This window comes from Bicyclus anynana, chromosome 16 (genome assembly GCF_947172395.1).
Source record: "Bicyclus anynana chromosome 16, ilBicAnyn1.1, whole genome shotgun sequence".
Classification (NCBI taxonomy): domain Eukaryota; kingdom Metazoa; phylum Arthropoda; class Insecta; order Lepidoptera; family Nymphalidae; genus Bicyclus; species Bicyclus anynana.
Window position 1 is genome coordinate 558,825 of NC_069098.1, and position 21,192 is coordinate 580,016.

Here is a 21,192-nt window from a genome sequence, read left to right on the forward strand (position 1 = left end):
CAAATGTACGTGGATCCCTCATTCCAAGTTTTAAACTTGTATTACTATACTAGCTGACGCCGCGCGGCGTCGCGTCGTTCCCGTTCCCGTAGGAATACGAGGATAATATATAGCCTATAGCCTTCCTCGATAAATAGGCTATCCAACACTAAAATAATTTTTAAAATCGAACCAGTAGTTTCCGAGATTAGCGCGTTCAAACACACAAATAAACTATTCAGCTTTATAATATTAGTATAGATTACTACATCAGTAGGTACTTAAGATACACTCAAAAATTATAACTTTTAGGCACAACTTTCAGTTCTTGGAAGAAATAGCTATGGAGCCACCCATACATTTACGAGTCGGTATGGCCCAAAAGACTGCAATTCACCATTGCCACCAGCCTCAAGAGAGACCTATGAAAAACATGAAATAATACAACCAATTTTAAAATTAATATTTTATTTATAACTTCGTCCTATCAACACGTATCAAGTTCAAACGGCAAATATACTTTATATTGTAGAATATATTTTGTACACTCGACCTGGCGGCCGCTCGGACATCTGCGGACTCGGAATAATACTGAACATCGAAAAAAAACAACAAAATCAACACAAATAAATATACGGAAAATGCCAAGATTGCAGATTTTATACACGCATCGAATCAAAGAACCCGCCTTCCTCGAAGTCGGTCAATGTTAAAGACCCGATTTGCCTTTTGTAACATCTAAATATAAAGTTGGAATGCACCAGGATTATTTGAAAAAAATCACACAAACAGTGGGCGAAAAAATACAATTCGTTAGTAAATAATAATAATATATAAATATTTTAATAATTAATAATCAATAATAATATAAATAACTAACGATCCCCCCGCGGCACGTCGAGGCTCCGCGCGAGCGTTTCTATTTACAGAAAGCGGGACACAAATCGGGACACCAGGTTACACGTCCCGCTAAATCTTCAACAGGACGTCGCGTCCCGGGAAAACGTCAACAGTACTGGAATTACATTATAACATCGTCACTACACTAAACGCTTATAATAAACTGGTAAATACGACGGCTTTCAAACAATCTTCAATATAGCACTGCATTTTTTTTAATAATTATTTTGTAGACATGTGCGAAAATTCGACCAAAATTATTAATGAATATTTTATCATCGAAATATCGCACGCGTTTAGGATTACACCTTCACTACGCAGACGCTACTGGAAACAGTTTAAAGTCACATAAATAGTGTTTTCAAGACTATATTTAACAAAGTATCGATTCTCGACATATCGATACTTTTTTGCGACGTAACCCTAAATAGTAATATAGACATGGCGGCTGCGGGTCTAGTCCTCCAGGTTGCGGAAGGCGGCGGACATGTCCTCGAGGAGTTGGTCGAAGTCCGCCCTGATCTTGGCTTCGCCGTCTTTCACTGGGTCCTGGAATTATACGAAAAGACTTGGTTAAGTAACACATCCAAAAGTTATAATATACTCGGGGATAGTGCAGCTTCCCAACAGTAAAACAAATTTTCAAATGGCAAAACTTGATGTTTCAAAAGTGCTTGTAAACAAAGCCTACATAAAATAATTGAATTTCTGTTTGTGAATTTGATTTGATTTGATACGAGTATGTAATCTCGAGTCTAATCGCCTTTGGTTTCAAAGACTTTTCAATCATGTTAAGTATGACAATTATTGGGTGTTTGTGATTGAATGTTGTGTGTAATATGTAGTGAGTGTTAAGTGCAATCGCCATAAACTTCATGAAGGGTCATTAATGCTGCATTCAAATATGATAAGTATTGCATGTTTGTAATTGAATGTCGTGTACAATATGTAGTGAATGTTGTGATCTTCATGGAGGGTCGTTAATGCAGCATCCGAGTATGATAAATATTGCATGTTTGTGATTGAATGTTGTGTGTAATCACTTTGAACTTCATGAAGTGAAATTAATGCAGCATTCGAGTATGATAAATATTGCATGTTTGTGAAAGAATGTTGTGTGTAATATGTAATGAATGTTGTGTGTAATCGCCATACTTCATGAAGTTTCGTTAATGCAGCATTCAAATATGATAAGTATTGCATGTTTGTGATTGAATGTTGTGTGTAGTACATAGTGAATGTTGTGTGTAATCACCTTGAACTTCATGGAGGAGAGTTGGTAGAGCACGTTGTTCATGGCGTCGCGGATGACGTTCCACGTGACCTTGTTGTCGGACTGCGCGGTGGACTCCACGGCGTGGCGCGACATGTCGTAGAACGCGATGATGTTCTTCAGCATGCCCACCGTCTTGTAGAACGGACAGAAGCGATCGTACGCCGAGTAGCTGGCAGAGAGATGAAGAAATAAAGCCTTTGAAGGTTGGAACATAATAATACAACTATTTGTGACAGGGCTGACTTGCTCTGTTTCGATCTAAGGTATGATTGACGCTGGAATCACATGAACATTGTGACATGTGCTTCAAAGGCTAGATTGCATGTACTTCCCGTTTTATTTACATTGATTTCCTGAATTTTATTATGTAAAATAGAATGCAATTTATTCAATATAGTTCTCTAAAGATGCACAAGTGAAGTGGAATTTAACCAAGAGTATTATATGTGATCAATTAGATTTTCTCGCAGGACTCTGTTAAAAGTTTTGGTAAGGCTGCCTTCACCATACTAACTCATGACATGACTTGACTTAGGACCCACTTTTAGACAATGACACTTGACCACTTTCGGCCTAAAAGGACAAATTATTAGATTAATATTACTGGCACTAAGTCATAAGTAAAAAAAGAATGTGGACAAACCTGTTCTGTTGTAAGAAGTCGTCCTTCAAGAGCTTGGCCACCTCGAGGGTGATCTTGTCTGTCTCAGCGAGCGACGCCTTGCCGACCAGCTGCACGATTTCTGACAGATCCTCCTCTTCTTGTAGGATCTCCTTGACCTAAACAACAGGTGCTATATTACTATCGACTAGCAAGACTTAACGATGTTTTCATACAGTATTATGTAGTAACAACTCAGATTAATTACTCGCTAGACGTTACTTTTCTGTCAAAAACTGTCTCTAAAGAATAGATGTTTCAGTCGTAACCATGTTTGTCAGTTAAAGAGCTCCGTAAAAATTCTTTTTGTGTATGAATGGTATAAAAAACGGTCAACAACTTCTAGTTTAGAATAAGATATATAACTAATCTTATCTCGTTTTCCTCAAAAAATTACAGACAATTTTGTTTGTGAATTTGGTAACACTCATTACGTAACATCATGCATGTGATGTTACGTAATGAGTGTTACCAAATTCACAAACAAACGTGATTACACATTTTATACTTGCATTTAAATATTTGTTCAAGATTTGCAAGTACTAATGCATTATTATTTATTATTATTATTTAGAATAACTCACCTTAGTCCTGAGAGGTACGAATTCAGCGTAGTTCTTCTCATAGAAATCATCCAGAGCGCGCATGTATTTGCTGTTGAAAGTAACAAATTAAAAATTATTATTATTGAAAAAAAGAGAAATTGAAGAAATACTTATTCTAGACCAATGTATAAAGGATAATGGGCATTTTGTTGATACTTATGACCCCCCTGCGACCACTAACAGTACTAGTCTGAGTTTGTACAGGACCATGAATATTACACGTGATAGATAAGTCGCATTCCATAAAAGTATAAATTTTTATTTTTATGACATAACAAGTAATAATAGGAAATATAAATTTCCTTAAAACGTATACCCTTCTAAACGACTTGTAGCGGCCGTCATGGGGTTCTATACCAATGTGTGTGTCACAGTACCTGTACGAGATGAGCCAGTTGATGGAGGGGAAGTGCTTCCTCTGCGCCAGCTTCTTGTCCAGCCCCCAGAACACCTGCACGATACCGAGGGTGGCGGCCGTCACGGGGTCCGAGAAGTCACCTCCGGGGGGCGACACGGCGCCCACGATGGACACGGAACCTGACAGAAACCAATAATTTAGTACGGTAGAAAACCAATACATATGTATTTAGAAATAAAAAAAAGTTAGTTGTCTGTCTGTGATTTCACAAATAGCAATTGTTATATACATGATACTAAAAAATAAAAAACTTTTTTAAATTTTTTGTCTGTCTATTTGTCCAGACTAATATCTAGAACAGCTGAATTGCTCATAATATCTAAAACGCAACTAAAATACGACTGTTATTATAAATGTCGTCATGCATGCGCTGGCAGACCGAGAGATACGCCGGATCGTCGTTATCAAAATTACATCTGTCAGAATGAGCTTTTAGAAATGTTAACAAATTCACTTTTACATTAGTCATATCATCGTATTTGTATCGTATAATCATTGAAGTGATAATAAACGTCGCAGACTTAAAACTAAAACCATAGACAAATCATAATTACCTTCTCTGTCAGGGTTTCCGAGACACTTGACTCGTCCGGCTCTCTCGTAGAAGGAGGCGAGCCGCGCGCCCAGGTAGGCGGGGTAGCCCGAGTCTGCCGGCATCTCGGCCAGACGCCCGGAGATTTCACGCAGGGCTTCGGCCCAACGGGACGTGGAGTCAGCCATCATGGACACGTTGTAGCCCATGTCGCGGAAGTATTCCGACAGGGTGATGCCTGGGGAGTGATACAAGTTTTGGATTATGGCTCCCCAAAGTAATGACCCTCCGACGTGCGGAGGTTGGCAGAGACAATCAATATTTTCTTTCTCAGTTCTTATTTTTGTAGACAGAGAAGCAAATAGATGAAAGTTGAAATGATAGATGAAAGTAAACAGAGAAGTAATTGATAGCATATCAATCTAGAGAACTACTTATAGTTCTATTTAGAAAAGAGACAAGAGGACTTGATATTCAGTGTCATGACCTGTGGCTTTTCAAACCTTAAGGTGTGTCTGAGAAGTTTCAAATGGTTCAGTGTATGTAGTGTTGTGATGTGAAAATCTATTATCTATTCTTTATAGATGACATTATTGAACTGTCAGGGAAATTCTCCCAACGCGCGATGCGAGCGGCTGCGCGCCTCGCCGCCGCTTCGCAGTTTGGATCGTGCCGCGTTGCAAGAACCAGCTCATGACAAATCACGTGAGTTTTATATAAATGAACTATTCTTTGGTTCATAACCTATTATTTTCTTCTAAAATAATTCTAAAATTATAAAAAAAAGTTCTAAAATATTTTATAAATTAACTATTCTTTGGTTCATAATCGACTCCACCGTCAGCTCACACTCACCGGTGTAGATGGAGGCCTCACGGGCAGCGACAGGCATGTTGGACGTGTTGGCGACCAGCGCGGTACGCTTCATGATGGACTCCGTCACGCCTTCGATCTCCACCGTCAGCTCAGGGAAGTCCCGCAATACTTCAGACATCTCGTTACCTACACACAAAAAAGGATTTATGTATTTGGCAGTCTTTTGTACGAGTATTTAAACGATAGGGTCCCATTCCCAACTCTCAAGTTGCTGGTGTGACGGTCTTGCGACAAAATGCATAGAGTTGGTAACCCAAGCAGGTTGCAAGGCTAACGAAAGTAATTAACTGAATGTGTTACATAAGAGGTGGTATGAGCTTGTCTTAGAAAGAAGATATCTGGCCATAAGAAGTTTGGAAACCACTGCTCTAGATCACCAAGACGAACTACAAGAGTGGTTAAGGTGAGTGTTGACGCGTCTTGAAAGGTACATTTAATCCATTATTACAAGTCCAAGGGACTGCTTGTAAATTCAACCTGTCTGGTATTAATTCGTAATAGTGGTTATGAGTCCAGCTGCTTTCAATGTGCTAATGACGATGCTAATGAATGCTTATGATGATGAAAGGGTGTGCACTCACCACGCTCGCCGCACCCGACGTAGATGATGACGTCAGAGTTGGAGTACTTGGACAGCGCCTGTGAGATGACAGTCTTGCCGCAACCGAAGGCTCCGGGGATGGCCGTGGTTCCACCCTGGACGCAGCTGCATGAGTTTTAATGTTAATAATAAGTAAACAATTGCTTAAAATCCCTGGTATCATTTACATGAGGCGCAAAAACAGCAGCAAACCTACATCGACTTTGGCTTGTTACCTGGCATGTATGGTTTGTGTACCTACAAGGTGAGAGTCACTAGGCTTCTTCTATAAATATACGTTTCAACTTGGCAAATCATCATTGCTTTCCACCAAGCATGATTGTAGTCAAACGCGAGTCTATTAACTGGGAAAAAAACTAATGTCAAAAGTTTTTGCCCCGGAAGATAAGATGATGTAACGAATCAATCGACGCTGTGTAGTTGTTTAGGTTTTTCAATAAATTAACCAAACTTATCTGAGCCGTGATAGTCCAGTGGATATGACCTCTGCCTCTGATTCCGGAGGGTGTGGGTTCGAATCCGGTCGGGGCATGCACCTCCAACTTTTCAGTTGTGTGCATTTTAATAAATTAAATATCACGTGTCTCAATCGGTGAAGGAAAACATCGTGAGGAAACCTGCATACCAGAGAATTATCTTAATTCTCTGCGTGTGTGAAGTCTGCCAATCCGCATTGGGCCAGCGTGGTGGACTATTGGCCTAACCCCTCTCATTCTGAGAGGAGACTCGAGCTCAGCAGTGAGCCGAATATGGGTTGATGACTACTGAACCAAACTTATCAAAATTTGTTCTCTATTGTATAACGGCAAATAGGAAAAACAAAAGAACAATGAAGCTCTCCCAGTATAGTCATGATTTTCTGAAAGCAGGAAACAGTAATCTAGGAACAAAGCATACATCAATTGTCTTTCTTTTTAAATATTGTCAAAAGTATGATGTACTCACGGGAAGAGCGAGTCCAGCACTCTCTGTCCGGTGAGCAGCGGATGGTTGGCGGGCAGCTTCTCAGTGCATGGCCGCGGTTGACGCACCGGCCACACTTGCAACATGCTGTATTGGTTCTTCTCGCCGTCGAACTCTGTTTCTAAGACGATATCCTGCAAGAAAGATTTTAGTATTAGGTGTCGTCAACTCGCCGAGTCACAGGCGGCGGTTAACTAACCTGTTCAAGGTTACCACAAGCCCTGAGGACTTAAATACCCTCAAAAAGTGTGGCAGTAGTACCTTGGGAAAGTGCTACTGGTGATTTTCCCAACCCCTTTTAAAATGAAATGTCGTATAACAAGGAAAGTGATTTGTCATGCAATCCGGCCAACCCCCGGCGCTCTCTGGTACCCGGGCTAGAGAGTGTGAAATCTGTTACCGAAGACACCACTGGAGTGAGTAACCAGGCTCCAGTGCCTGTCAATGTTACTGGAAAGAAACTAATTCAGCAGGCTTTTCATCCCAGCCTATTTGTGAGAACAAGGAGCATGTCTACAGGTAGTGCACCATGCTCTAGTAGTAATGAACCACATACAGATCTCACGGAACGCAACAACGATCCAAAAGCACATAAATCTGTTCATCATCCTGAGTGGCAGAGGGTACCTACAATCAGAAACCCAAAAAGAAAGAAAATGTCTGGCACACCATCACCAGAAGGGAACACTGTGATGTCAAATCAATTCGGATCATTGGACATTGATGTAGATGATGCAGAAGCTCTCCAATCTAACAATAAACAACATGTATTCAAACCACCACCCATCATGCTATACGGTATTGAAGATGTTGCAAAACTGACAGAACTAATCAGATTAAAATTAGATAAAGAAGAGTTTACAATCAAAGTTGTTACCCGAAACCAACTAAGACTTAGTTGCCCGACAATAGAGGCATACCACATACTTATGAAAATCGTAAGGGAAAACAATCTTATTGGTCACACTTTTTCTAGAAAGGACACAAGGCCTTATAGAATTGTTATAAAGAAGCTCCATCCGAGTACACCTATAGAGGCAATAAGGGAAGCTATTGAAGAGTCCGGAAACACAGTCTGTGGTGAAATAATAAATGCCCGATATGGACCAAATAAAATACCGCTTTCAACCTTCTTTGTCAATTTAGACCCACATCCAAACAATCCAGAGGCTAAGAAAATTTCTCATATATTTAATACAAAAGTTATTATTGAAGATCCAACAAAGAGAACAAATGTGCCCCAATGCAAAAGGTGTCAGCAATATGGCCACACTAAAAATAACTGCCTTAGGCCATATAGATGTGTGAAATGTGCAGAGAGCCATAATACAACAGACTGCCCCAAAAAAGATCGAAATACCCCAGCTAAGTGCTGTCTATGTTTAGGTAATCACCCTGCAAACTATAAAGGCTGTGAAGTCTATGTTGAAATCAACAAAAGAAAAACTTCACGGAGAGATCATACAAAACAAAGAAAACTAACAGCGCACAAAGATCAACAACAGAGTACTGTAATACAAGAAAATGGTCAAAAATCGGATCCACCTTTAGGAGCAAAGGAGAAGGAACATTCATACACTAGACAGCACTCCTCAAACCAATTTAAAACTAGAACATATGCAGAAGCTACTAAAAATCAGAACAAAGATGAAATTTCAACAGACTCTAAATTAGAAATACTACTCACAAAACAAGCCGAAAAGCTAGACAAATTAATAGACCAAATGTCAATAATGATGAACTTATTGACCACAGTAATACAAAAGATCATCTAATGGCTACCCTAAGAGTGGCAACGTGGAATGTAAATGGTTTGATTTTACATAAGAGTCAAGTCGAACTATTATTGAACATTCACAACATAGATGTGCTGCTGGTGTCAGAGTCTCATCTTACTCCCAACCACAACTTTACTATAAAAGGCTACATTACATATGCAACACCACATCCTGACGGAACTGCCCATGCTGGAGCGGCCGTAATTGTAAGGAAAAGTTTGAAGCATGAAATCCTCGAGGATTATAAAACACCTTACTTACAAGCCACAACCATTATGTTGTATGATAAACACGGGTCACTTACTCTTTCAGCTGTTTACTGTCCCCCTAAACCAAACCCTAAGGAAACCCAATTCACTGAATATTTTAAAACTCTTGGACATAGATACATTTGTGGTGGTGACTGGAATGCCAAAAACGTGCATTGGGGATCGCGCCTGACACTACCTCGAGGCAGAGAACTTAACTCAAGTTTAATTAAAAATAACCTCAATATACTAAGCACTGGTGAACCAACTTACTGGCCCACAGATCCCAACAAATTACCGGACCTCTTAGACTTCTTTGTATATAAAGGGTTATCAAATTTGTATGTAAGTGTAGACAGTTGCTATGACAGTTGCTCAGACCATACGCCAGTACTAGGTACGATTAGTACATCAATAATTTCAAGGCCGACAAAAGAATATCTATATAACAAACAAACAGATTGGCCAGCCTTCAGAAAGTATATTGATACTAATCTATCACTAAAAGTTCCACTCAAAACAAATGACGACATTGACGAAGCAGCCAAAACCATAACAGACATAATACAAACTGCTGCATGGATCTCTACTCCAGATTTAAACTTCACGCCAGGTAGTAACAACTTACCTATGGACATTAAAAATAAGGTGTTAGAGAAAAGAAGGCTCAGAAGAGTTTGGCACAATAGTCGTCATCCGTCGGATAAAAAGGCGCTTAAGCTGGCAGCAGTCAATCTGACATTGTATTTGAAAGAGGTAGAGAACGACACCTTAAAATATAAACTAGTAAACCTGTCTGCAACGAAAAGCAATGAATACTCACTCTATAGAGCTGTTAAAACAAGCAAAGCTGCACCCATAACCACAAAACACCCACTAAAACTGGAGAATGATACCTGGGCTAGAAAAGATGGTGAACGTGCAGAAGCCTTTGCCAAATTTCTAGGTGAAGTTTTTACTCCTAATAACGGTAACCCAGACACTGATAGACAAGTCGACGAGTTTTTGGATTGTGATCTTCAACTAAGCTTACCAATAAAAAGCTGCACTCCTAGAGAAGTCTGTAGAGTAATAAAAGAACTTGAACTTCACAAAGCACCGGGATACTGTTTAATAACGGCTGAAGTACTACTACAACTTCCAAGGAAAGCGATTGTGTTTTTGACTCAACTTTTTAATGGAATCTTGAGAACATCCCACTACCCGTCTATTTGGAAAATTGCCGAAATCATTATGATTCCAAAACCGGGGAAGCCACCGCATCTAGTTACATCCTATAGACCCATAAGCCTACTACCAACATTATCCAAAGTATTTGAAAAAATAACTCTGTCCAGGCTTAAAACTATTATGCATGAAAGGGAAATTATTCCTCAGCATCAATTCGGATTCAGAAGCCAACATTCCACTGTGGAACAAGTACACAGAGTAGCAAAAAAAATTCGAGAAGCTTTGGAAAATAAACAATACTGCTCTGCAGTGTTTTTGGATGTGCAACAGGCTTTTGACAAAGTCTGGCATGATGGATTGCTATTTAAAGCCAAGCATTGTCTCCCACACAACTTTTTTACATTATTGAAATCATATGTAAAACAAAGAATATTCAGAGTAAAAATTAATGACGCGTACTCGAACTTTCATGATATCAAAGCAGGTGTTCCTCAGGGTTCCGTTTTGGGACCCACACTCTATCTATTATACACTGCTGATATTCCCGTCTCAAAAAATGTACTTACCGCTACATTCGCTGATGATACAGCGGTATTGTGTAACAACAAAGACGCACACATGGCTTCAAATATCTTGCAAGAACACCTGAATAAGATAAACTTATGGATGACTAAATGGCGTATCAAAGCTAGTTCTACCAAGTCAACACATGTGACCTTTACTTTGCGAACAGACGAGTGTACTCCTGTAAAATTGGGACTAGATATCATCCCCCATAGCGACACTGCAAAATATCTTGGGATACACTTGGACAAAAAACAAACATGGAGAACACACATAGTAAAAAAACGCGATGAATTAAATCAAAGCTTTAGAAAACTCAACTGGCTTATGGGAAGACATTCGCATGTCTCGCTCAGTAATAAATTGCTCATTTACAAAACAGTAATAAAACCAGTATGGACCTATGGCATTGAGCTATGGGGCACAGCAAAAAACTCAAACCTGGAAATATTACAAAGATTCCAAAATAAAGTTCTAAAAACCATCACAAATGCTCCATGGTTCACCAAGATATCGGAATTGCATGAGTATCTAGACATAAAAACAATCAAGGAAGAGGTTGAACTCAGATCAATGAGCTATAAAAATCGCATCATTATCCATGAAAACAAACTTGCTACTGCCCTCAGTGTCCCAATGGATGTTCGAAGGCTAAAGCGCGCATACATATGGGATTTCCTAAAAAAATAAATATAAAAAAAAATCAATAACAAAGTAAATTAGCCAGCATGACCCTCAATGGAAGGTCAGCTGCACATGCCATAAAGTACTCTCAAGCAATTTGCTTATAGCTGATGCAGCTGATTGCACAATAGAAATTAAATTAAAAAAAAAAAAAAAAAAAAAAAAAAAAGGTGTCGTCAACTACCAGTACTTTGCACCAATACAGGCGTATAAGTTTTATGAGCTGTAGTAAGTAGTGACGTCATACTCACGGTAACTTTGTAGTTGCCGGAGGGCGCGATGTAGGTGACGGTGCCCTTGGCGCGCGGCGGCATCAGCATCTTGTGCTTCACCAGCGTGTTCTCGTGCACGATACCGTACAGGTCTCCGCCCGTGATGTGCGAGCCCACCTGCGGAACGACATCACAATGTCACTTCTAGTTGAATGCATATACTGTTCATTTAAATTTATATAAAAGCATCACTTATCACAAAGTATCAAAAACTTCAAAGATGAAAATTCGCAGGGAGGTAGTTTACAGTAAGATGTCTGCCAAGAACGTATTTTATGACAGGGCTGTATTAAGGAGGTCTAAGAGTGAACAATGGAGCCGTCTGCTTTACAATATATTTTTTTTTTCGTTTGTAGGGACTCTTATTATCATAATCTACAAAAGAGCAAGGCAAAAAACTTAGCATAATTTACTATAATTCACATTTGATTCGTAACATTGAAACTTATACAATTGCTCATCCTTCAAATCTACCATCATTATATTAACTGTAAAAAATTTTACTACAAGCAGTTAATTCTTTCATCACTATGAACTCACCTTAACATTGAGGGGGTTGAACTCCCAATTGACCTCCCGAGCCAAACAGGGCACATTCACACCCTTGGGAATGTAGATAGACTGGGTGAGCTCGTTGATGTCCTTCAGTGGACGCTGGATACCGTCAAAGATGGAGCCCAGGATACCAGGGCCCAACTCCACAGAGAGGGGCTTGCCTGTGCGCAGTACCGGGTCACCAACGGTCACACCTGAGGTTTCTTCGTATACCTACAATTATTGATACCATGTATGATTAATGTCATTAAAAGTGATACAGATATTGTCAAAAAACCTGTGCATAAATAATGATCAACCATCTTTAGTAATTTTCTTTTATTGATTCAGGTCTGTTATGTATGGTATTTAGTTACAGGGACTTTAATACTTTGTATTACATAAAGTAAATAGTGGATAACAATGTGTCATACCAGTTTATGCAAGTTATACTACTAACTTTACAAAAAGTGTATATTAGCACTGTAATAGTGAAGTAATAAGCTCAAGTGTTTTTTTATAGATGTTATCTATAAGATAGTATGTATGTGTGTGATGTAATTCTGTTCCTCATTTAATTTTATTATCTTAAATTTTCCACAATTTTATTAGTCATAGAACTTCTCAAACTTTTTTCTGATAGATCCTCCGCTGCTACATTCCTACCATTTCCCAAAACTCAAGATACCATTGACTCCCTAAGTCTAACAAGCGACCCACAAGATAATCTCGTGAAAAGAAACAGGCAAAGTTCGATCAATGGCGGCACAACCAGTAATACTGCTATTTCTTTCATTGTGTTGGTACAAAAGAGATGGGACCGGGACCTCACACCGTTTGACAATATTTTGTCTATATTTCTCTTTACTGGTGTCATGTTACCTCTGAACCACTGCTTTAAAAGAGATACAAATAAATATCATTATGTTATTAATTGCTTTTAATATATAGCAAAATAAGATCCATTCCAATAGGACTAGTCTAGGACTTGAACCATGTGTCTGACCTGAATGGTGGCCATGTCTCCCTCCAGACGGATGATCTCTCCTACGAGCTCATTGTAGCCGACGCGCACCAGCTCGTACATAGCAGAGCCGGACATCTTCTCCGCCGTTACGACTGTGCAACAAAAATAACAAAATTAAATCAACATTATAATGCAGAGTACTAAATATCCTGTTCAAAATTTGTAATAATGAAAAAAATATAAATGTTTATAGTGTTTTGTATTAAGTAAATACAAACTAACTTCTTCTAAAGAAAAAAAATAATAGACTAAACTTTATCCCTGTATTTCAATGAAAATGGGAACTATGAGGGTGGAACTGTAGGGAGTTTGCAAGTAATTTATAAACTAAATAAAAAATAAACAATGTAGAAAAATGCTTACCAGGACCGGACACAGCAAATACATATCCGAATCTCTCTTCATTCTCCTCATTGGCGATTGTCTTCAAACCGCCCTTAGCCGCCATTTTCAAAGATTATTCTTTTAGGACCTGTAACAAAACAATTTATACCTTAAAAAACTACACAGTTTTCACTCTTATACTTCACAACCAAATTAAATTTTATCACTATAATCTTTAAATCTCTCCTAAAAAGATCTGTTTGGCTCTAAAGCTACACTTTAGGAGGTGTTTGGTGACCTGGATGACCTGCTAAACTTCTGAAGCAGGTTCAGCTGGCTGAAGTAACTCTAGCAAGGACTTACACACAACAGCAAACATCCAGGCCAAATGCAGAAAAGGCCCAGGAAGAAAAAGCTCTGTAGTTGTATAATAAATTATTCAATACAAATTTAGAAAATTATAAGAATATTTGAATGAAGGAATAAAAACCATTACCCCTTAACTATTACTATATCAATATTAGGAATAATTTACTTTAACAAACAGTTTAACTTACTATATCCCTACTACTATAACATCAAGACACTTTAGTAAATCAAGTAGGCTAACAACATAGTAAAGTTGTAGAAAGCAGAGACCAAACTGACAGATCAGCTGATCATGCCCATAATCAGTTGACACTAAATTTATCACTAACCACTGATAACATTCATCAATCACGGAATACATTATTTTTACTGGCCTCAAAAATTATTAGCAGGCTAAAAAAATTATTAGCCTCAAAAAGTGTTGTTTTAAAAATTTTTTAGTCTTGAAAATTTCATTAGTCTCGAAAACTTTTATGAGCTTCCAAATTATACTAAAATGACATTCTACCGTCTGTTGACTCCATCATTACTGATACACTACTTAGGATGAGAGTAAAAAAGATTACCATTGAACATATGCAATCACATCCTGAGCTTATATGAAGAGGAATGAGAGCACTAACACAAGAGGTTCTAACTAATAATTATATTTAGTCAACATTATATAAATAATATTTTATTACTTTTACATCTATATTTATTTTAATTAAAACCAAGACTTACATCAAATTAATGCTTTAGCGTTAAGGGTTTGTTTCACAAAATACAAGTAAATTATGTGATTTGAGAACTGACAAATGTTGAGAAGACTAAATTATATAATAAGTTATTACAAATATATAATGTGTTTCTGATAATGTGTAACTTTTAAATAAGCAAAAGGAACACAAATAGCTTAGTTACACTAAGAGGTTATACTTTATTTTTTCAAATAACACAAAACAGGTAAAAGCTGACCTACATTTTCTATACTATCCTGGAATTGGATTACCCTCCCTTAATTCAAACAGATTGTAATAATAACCATAATGTAGTCCTTAATTAAGTTACTAATGACAATTACTTCATTATCAACCCATATTCGGCTCACTGCTGAGCTCGAGTCTCCTCTCAGAATACAATTACTTACTTTTACCACACCAGAATTGGCACCAGTACAAGAAACTAAATCAATACTTTCAAAGACAAATATTTATGATAGGTCTGTAGTAAAAGGTTTCAAGTGTATAATAGATTTTACAAACTTAATAATGAAGTTGAATCCAGAAACTTTGCTATTCAAAGATTCTAATAAGAATCTGGATAGGCTGGTGATTCTAATTAAGACAAAAATGTGTCATCGTACAATATAAAACTATGCGCAATGGCATACTATTATTTGCATTCAAAAAGAAGTATTTCTTTTGATAAGCGTGAAGAAATTTAAGCTCAAATTAAGTTGATGTCACATGATGGGCGGACTACAAATATTGTAAATGTACTATAGGACTGCATGATAGTATAAAAATATATAAGTGCCGGCTTTAAGGCAGTCAAGCTTAAATATTAATTCCAGAAAACCAAGACATTTACATTATTTTTCAATATCTACGTGACATTTGCAAGAGGATCGGAAATTACTGAAAATGGCAGACTAAAACTACGGCTTACCGACTGTAAATACATTAAAGCACCACTAACAACACATGCAGAATTTATAAAGGGCTAAAGCAAGCAAGAAAATAGAAAAATATCAATAAAATAACTCACAGGACTAGAAAGATGGAATAGGCGATCTGAGAATGGCGGAGATCACAACTTATCACAAGACCAATGATAAAAATTAAAAGTTGTGTCAGCTGACCTGTATCTATGACTTTCTTCCGTAGTCTATGACATATTTTATTGATTTTATTTAAGTCATCTACAGACGATCCAATAGGGTTGGCCAGTGAAAGTTACACGCAGATGGCGCCATCAGCGCTGGTGTTCTGATTACCTCAGCCAGTGGAGTTTTTTTCAGTGAAATTTAAAAGAAGTAGCGTATTTTAAAACAAATTAAATCTTGTTTGTTATCCCTTTAAAAGAAAAAAGCTTTGACATAGTGTAGCTTTACATTTAGCCTTAAATATACAATGGTAATGAGCATTCATGACAAATTATCATGAATGCTCATTACCAAATTCACAAGACACTATTTCATGTTAATTTTTTATCCAATGATACATTTACTTTATTTATTTATTTATGTGACACCGTTGATAATGCTGCAATCTACTAAATAATCATTTAATCACCGAATTTAATGTATTAAAAATTAAATTACCTACTTACTTAATTTTATTGACAATACATTATCTAATACGACATAATAAATAAGTATATATGGATACTTACTAATAGAAAATAAAATATTATTAGAATTAATAAATTATTAATTATCATATTAGTCACTACTGTGTTACCTAATTTTATTTGGTACTTCTATTTTAATATTTTTTTTATTCTTGAGGAATCTTTAAAAAGTACAATTTATTTCTATTTTTGGAACAACACAGAACCTCATTATAATTATTATAAACAAGCGGACGCCTGCGACTTCATCGGAATGGAATTCAGTTTTTCACGTATTCCTCGAGAACCATGGTTTTTTCAGGGGTAAAAAGTGTTTATATAAATGTGTTTTTTTAGGGTATTATCTATATTCATTGTAAATTGAGCCAAATCGGTTCAGTTCATCGGTTGCGGCGTTAAAAAGTAACAAACATCTAAACAACCATACAAACTCTCGCGTTTAAAATAATAATAGGATTATTTTCTAATTTTTGCCATAGAAAAGGCAACTACTTAGGCACCAGCGATCAAAACGTCTTTTTGACAGTTGCAAACCATTTCAAGCATAGACATATAAATATTAAGAAATATTACATTCTCCCTCCACGATTTCAAGTCTAAAGAGACAGACAACACGGTCGGAACTTTATTAGTTCCGATTTTGGCCATGCGCTAACTTAACTTATAGCTTCAACAGCGGTAAGAGCGGTCGGAGTGTCAGACTCATCACCAAGGGGTGCTGGTTCGATCAACGCCCCGTTGGTCTATTGTCGTACCCACTCCTAGCACAGTCTTTCCCGACTAATTCGAGAGGAATGGGAATATTGGCCATATTTAAAAATAAAAGAAATTTTTCTTCTTCTTCTTTGTCGTTACACTCTTGACAGAGTGGTCGTGGTCAAAATTCAAAATTCAAAATTCATTTATTTCAAGTAGGCTCAGTTTACAAGCACTTTTGACACGTCAGTTGACTATTTGTAAAGATTCTACCACCGGTTCGGAAGGCAGGTTCTGCTGAGAAGATACCGGCAAGAAACTCAACAGTTGCTCTTTTGAAAAAAGTCATACAGTATTACAATTTACATTTGATAACAATTAAATTACAATTTCTTATAGTTTTATTTCCTGTGTGAAGGTGGAAGCTGATCCAATGGCCTCCAAGCACCTTTGTCGTTAAGGAACTCATCAATAGTGTAGTAACCTCGACTAAGTAAATGTTTTTTAACACATTGCTTAAAGTTGTGCATTGGCAAGTCCATCACAGTCTTGGGGATCTTGTTATAGAAGAGTACACCCAAACCCACAAAAGATTTTTTAACTCTTTGGAGACGATATGCAGAAATAACTAACTTATGCCCGTGTCTAGTAAGACGTGGGTTTAGATCTCCTTTTCGTTTGTACAAATTAATATTTTGTCTTACATAAACTATACTGTTATATATATACTGACAGGCTACTGTTAAAATGCCTATTTCTTTAAACTTTTGACGAAGGGACTCGCGTGATTTTAGTTGATATATTGCTCGAATTGCTCTTTTTTGAAGTACAAATATAGAATGTATATCAGCAGCCTTGCCCCACAACAAAATACCGTAAGACATTACGCTGTGAAAGTACGCAAAATAAACAAGTCTAGCTGTATCAACATCAGTAAACTGTCTTATTTTTCTCACTGCAAAAGCAGCTGAGCTGAGTTTACCTGACAGTTTTTCTATATGAGCACCCCACTGAAGTTTAGAATCCAAGGTCACTCCCAGGAAAACTGTGGAATTCTCTATTTCTAGTGTTTCACCATTGATCATTATAGACTTATCTAATTTTATAACATTTGGTAATGAAAACTCAATACATTTAGTTTTCTTTGCATTTAAAAGTAAGTTGTTAACAGTGAACCAATGCGACACATGCGATATGGCACGGTTTACATCGTCGGAATTATCTTTACTTCTGTCACTCTTAAAAATTAGGGATGTGTCGTCAGCAAACAGTACTATCTCACAGATGCCGCTAACATGGTGTGGTAAATCGTTTATGTACACTAGGAATAGAAAAGGACCCAGAATTGAACCCTGTGGGACGCCCATTGTGTTAGAAAAACCGCGAGACTTTGAATCATTTATGCATACCTTTTGTGTTCTATCACTAAGATAAGAGGCGATGAGATCAAGTGCAACACTTTTTATGCCATAGTGGCTTAACTTAAGTAAAAGAATGTTATGGTCAACACAATCGAATGCTTTGGACAAATCACAAAATACACCAATAGCATTCTTAGCATTTTCCCATGCATCATATATATGTTTTAAAAGTTTAGCACCTGCATCAGTTGTACTGCGACCTTTAGTAAAACCATACTGTTCAGGGTGAAATAAATTATTTAAATTAAAATGACTTAAAAGTTGATTTAAAATGATTTTTTCAAAAACCTTACTAAGTGTTGGCAGTATTGTAATTGGTCTATAATTATTAACATCAGTTTTGTCACCTGATTTAAAAAGTGGTAACAGTTTGCCATGTTTCATTAGGTTCGGAAAGATACCCAAATCCACGCATTCATTAAAAATAATAGCTAAGTGGGGAGCAATTACATCAATTATATTAGATATTACTTTCACTGACATGCCCCACAGATCTCCGGTTCTTTTTAATTTTAACAAATTGAAAGATTTTTTAATGTCTGATACAGTTATGTGGTGAAATTCAAAAAGAACGTTGCACTCTTTAACATTGCCTCTTAATAGTCTCTGGGCTTCCGTAGCAGACGAATCTAGTGAATCAGTTAACAAGATAGGAACATTCTGGAAAAAATCTTCAAAGGCATTAACAACCTCGATATCAGTGTTTACCTTTTTGTCATTGACAATTAATTCAAAACTGATATCCCGCGGTTTGATTTTTCCTGATTCTCTATTAATTATATTCCAGGTGGTTTGTATCTTGTTCTCAGACTCAATTATTTTCTGTTTGATGTGTAACGATTTCGCAAGAATACAAACACGTTTGAAAATTTTTGAGTAACTTTTGACATAATCTAAATAAGTTCGCGTTTGAGTATATTGTTTTTGCTCGTACAACTCGTACAGTTTGTCTCTACTTTTGTAAATGCCTACAGTAGCCCATTCGCTAAACTTTAATTTTTGGCTAGCATTAATGCGTTTAAAGTTAAAAATTTTACTAAACTCTCTGTCTATTGTCTTGAAAAGTGTACCAAAGAGCATGTCTGGATGATTATTTTCAAAGGTCGTCATTTGGGTGTGGTGGCAAGCCTCACTATCCGTCGCAATTTCTCCCGTAGTGTGGCTCTCCTAGCACATTCGTGGAGCGATCCATGGACAGCGGTTTTTACTTGGTCAGTTCAGCGCATTGGTGACCTGCCACGTGCTCTTGTGCCCTCCACCTTTCCTTGCACCACAAGTCTCTCTATGGACGTGTCATCTCTTCGTTTAATATAACCAAAGAAAGTCAGTATGCGACATTGGACTATGTGCTGAGACAGCAGAAAGACGCTGTTTGATGCTCAGTTCTTGGAGGATTGAAATGTTGGATCGGAACTGTGTCGAGGATATACCAAGCACTCTTCTCCAGCACCACATTTCTAGATCGTCTGTCTTTTGTTTTTCGCTTTCTCTCAGAGTCCACGTCTCAGCACCATAAAGAAATATGGGGAAACACCAATGCCCGGACTAATCGCATTTTAGTGGCCTTTGTGATGTTCCTGTTTCTCCATATCCTTTTGAGTCGATCCTTGGCAGATCGTTTATTAGCCATCCGTCGTTTTATCTCATCAGCGCGTACACCACTATTTGATATTAGTGCTCCGAGGTAGATATATGATTGAACGACGTCGCAATTCACAATTTTAGTAAGTTCGGGAAAGTTGCCATTAGCTCGATCGATAACCACAATCTTTGTCTTGCTGCTATTTATCTTTAGACCGAAATCAAGGCTAACTTGCTCCAGTTTGCTCAGTAAGCATTCCATATTTTCAATGCTAGTTGCAAATAATGTGGTGTCAACTGTCATCTGCATAACGCAAATTGGATATTTTATAGCCTCCAATAGTAATTCCAGGGCCTGACACGATTAGCAATAAAGCTTTAAAGCTCCTCCCGGTCCAGATAATCAATGTTCTTCAATCTTCAATGTTCTCCTAGCCCACTGCGCCTTCCCAGACGCATGGAAAGAAGCCACGGTCATTAGCATCCACAAGCCGGGTAAACCTCGCGACTCTCTCAACTAGCTACCGCCCAATTAGTCTACTTAACACCATAGGCAAGGTGTATGAGATAATAATCTTGAATCGCCTCAAAGCCAATTGCGATGAGCAGCAACTTCTCATATCGTCCGATCTTAACCTACGCTAGTGTAGTGTTTGCCCACCGTCCCAAAACGAACCATAAGTTGGTCCAAACATTGCAAAACCGGTTTCTGTGACAAATCACGGGCGCACCGTGGTGGCGCATCCCAACCAACTAGTAGTTGAGGCCTGCAACTTCACTCCCAACCTAAACGCTAACTTCAAGCAGAGGCGTCTCAAAAACGTCCTTTACGATCCAGACGATGACATGGTGACCGAAAATGCTTCTCGGGCTACACAATCACAAGCAACACAGCGTCTTCGCCGGCGAAAACGAGGTTCCCGATATCTAACGTCACCCGGATGTGGGTTTTCTAACTCACGATCTCGGGGGCGTCCGGGCTGATTCACTCAAGTCACGGTTACACCCTCCCGAATGGCCCTTTAAGCTGAAGTCCGAGTCTCATAGGAGACGCCCTTAGAGAGTCGTTCCGTCCTCTATCGTTATTTCAGCCTTCAGGTCTCATCAGGCGATGCTTCTGCGCTCACCCAAACCCGCCGGTGACGCCGCTCCCGGTGGTTTCTTATGGAGCCATTGGCACTTACTCAACACGAAAAAAAAAGTAATTCCGTCTGACCACTTTTCGAATGATATTCTCATAATGAGTTCCTTAAAGATATTGAACAAAAGTGGTGATAAGATGCAACCATAGTATATCCAAGAAATTTTAAAAGACAAAAAAAAAAAAAGATAAGTCTTACTTACTGTCTGTGACTGAAAACAGTTAACAGATTGTAAAT

General features: G+C 37.9%; 1 protein-coding gene across 2 annotated transcripts; it reads right to left on the bottom strand.

Moving 5' to 3' along the window:
• Window positions 1-430: 430 nt before the first annotated feature.
• On the bottom strand, window positions 431-15,670 carry LOC112047593 (V-type proton ATPase catalytic subunit A). 2 transcript variants are annotated; one of them, XM_052886147.1, is made up of 14 exons: window positions 15,531-15,670; window positions 13,452-13,560; window positions 13,068-13,180; window positions 12,068-12,295; window positions 11,507-11,644; window positions 6,794-6,945; window positions 5,829-5,953; window positions 5,227-5,373; window positions 4,394-4,609; window positions 3,799-3,958; window positions 3,401-3,470; window positions 2,799-2,935; window positions 2,135-2,324; window positions 431-1,428 (listed from the first exon to the last, which is right to left on the bottom strand). In XM_052886147.1, exons 2-14 carry the CDS (start codon window positions 13,534-13,536, stop codon window positions 1,336-1,338), a joined length of 1,854 nt encoding a protein of 617 aa, XP_052742107.1. In that variant the 5' UTR covers window positions 13,537-13,560; window positions 15,531-15,670; the 3' UTR covers window positions 431-1,335. The 2 variants fall into 2 exon arrangements, with proteins under 2 accessions (XP_052742107.1, XP_052742108.1); XM_052886148.1 differs by having other exon boundaries at window positions 15,432-15,538.
• Between the last annotated feature and the right edge of the window lie 5,522 nt (window positions 15,671-21,192).

Coding starts and splice junctions, on each gene's coding strand:
- LOC112047593 (XM_052886147.1), bottom strand. CDS start 13,536: ATGGCGGCTAAGGGCGGTTTGAAGACAATCGCCAATGAGGAGAATGAA. Junction 3,959..4,393: donor CGGAAACCCTGACAGAGAAG/GTAATTATGATT, acceptor GGTTTCTGTCAG/GTTCCGTGTCCATCGTGGGC. Junction 3,471..3,798: donor AACTGGCTCATCTCGTACAG/GTACTGTGACAC, acceptor TACTTTCAACAG/CAAATACATGCGCGCTCTGG.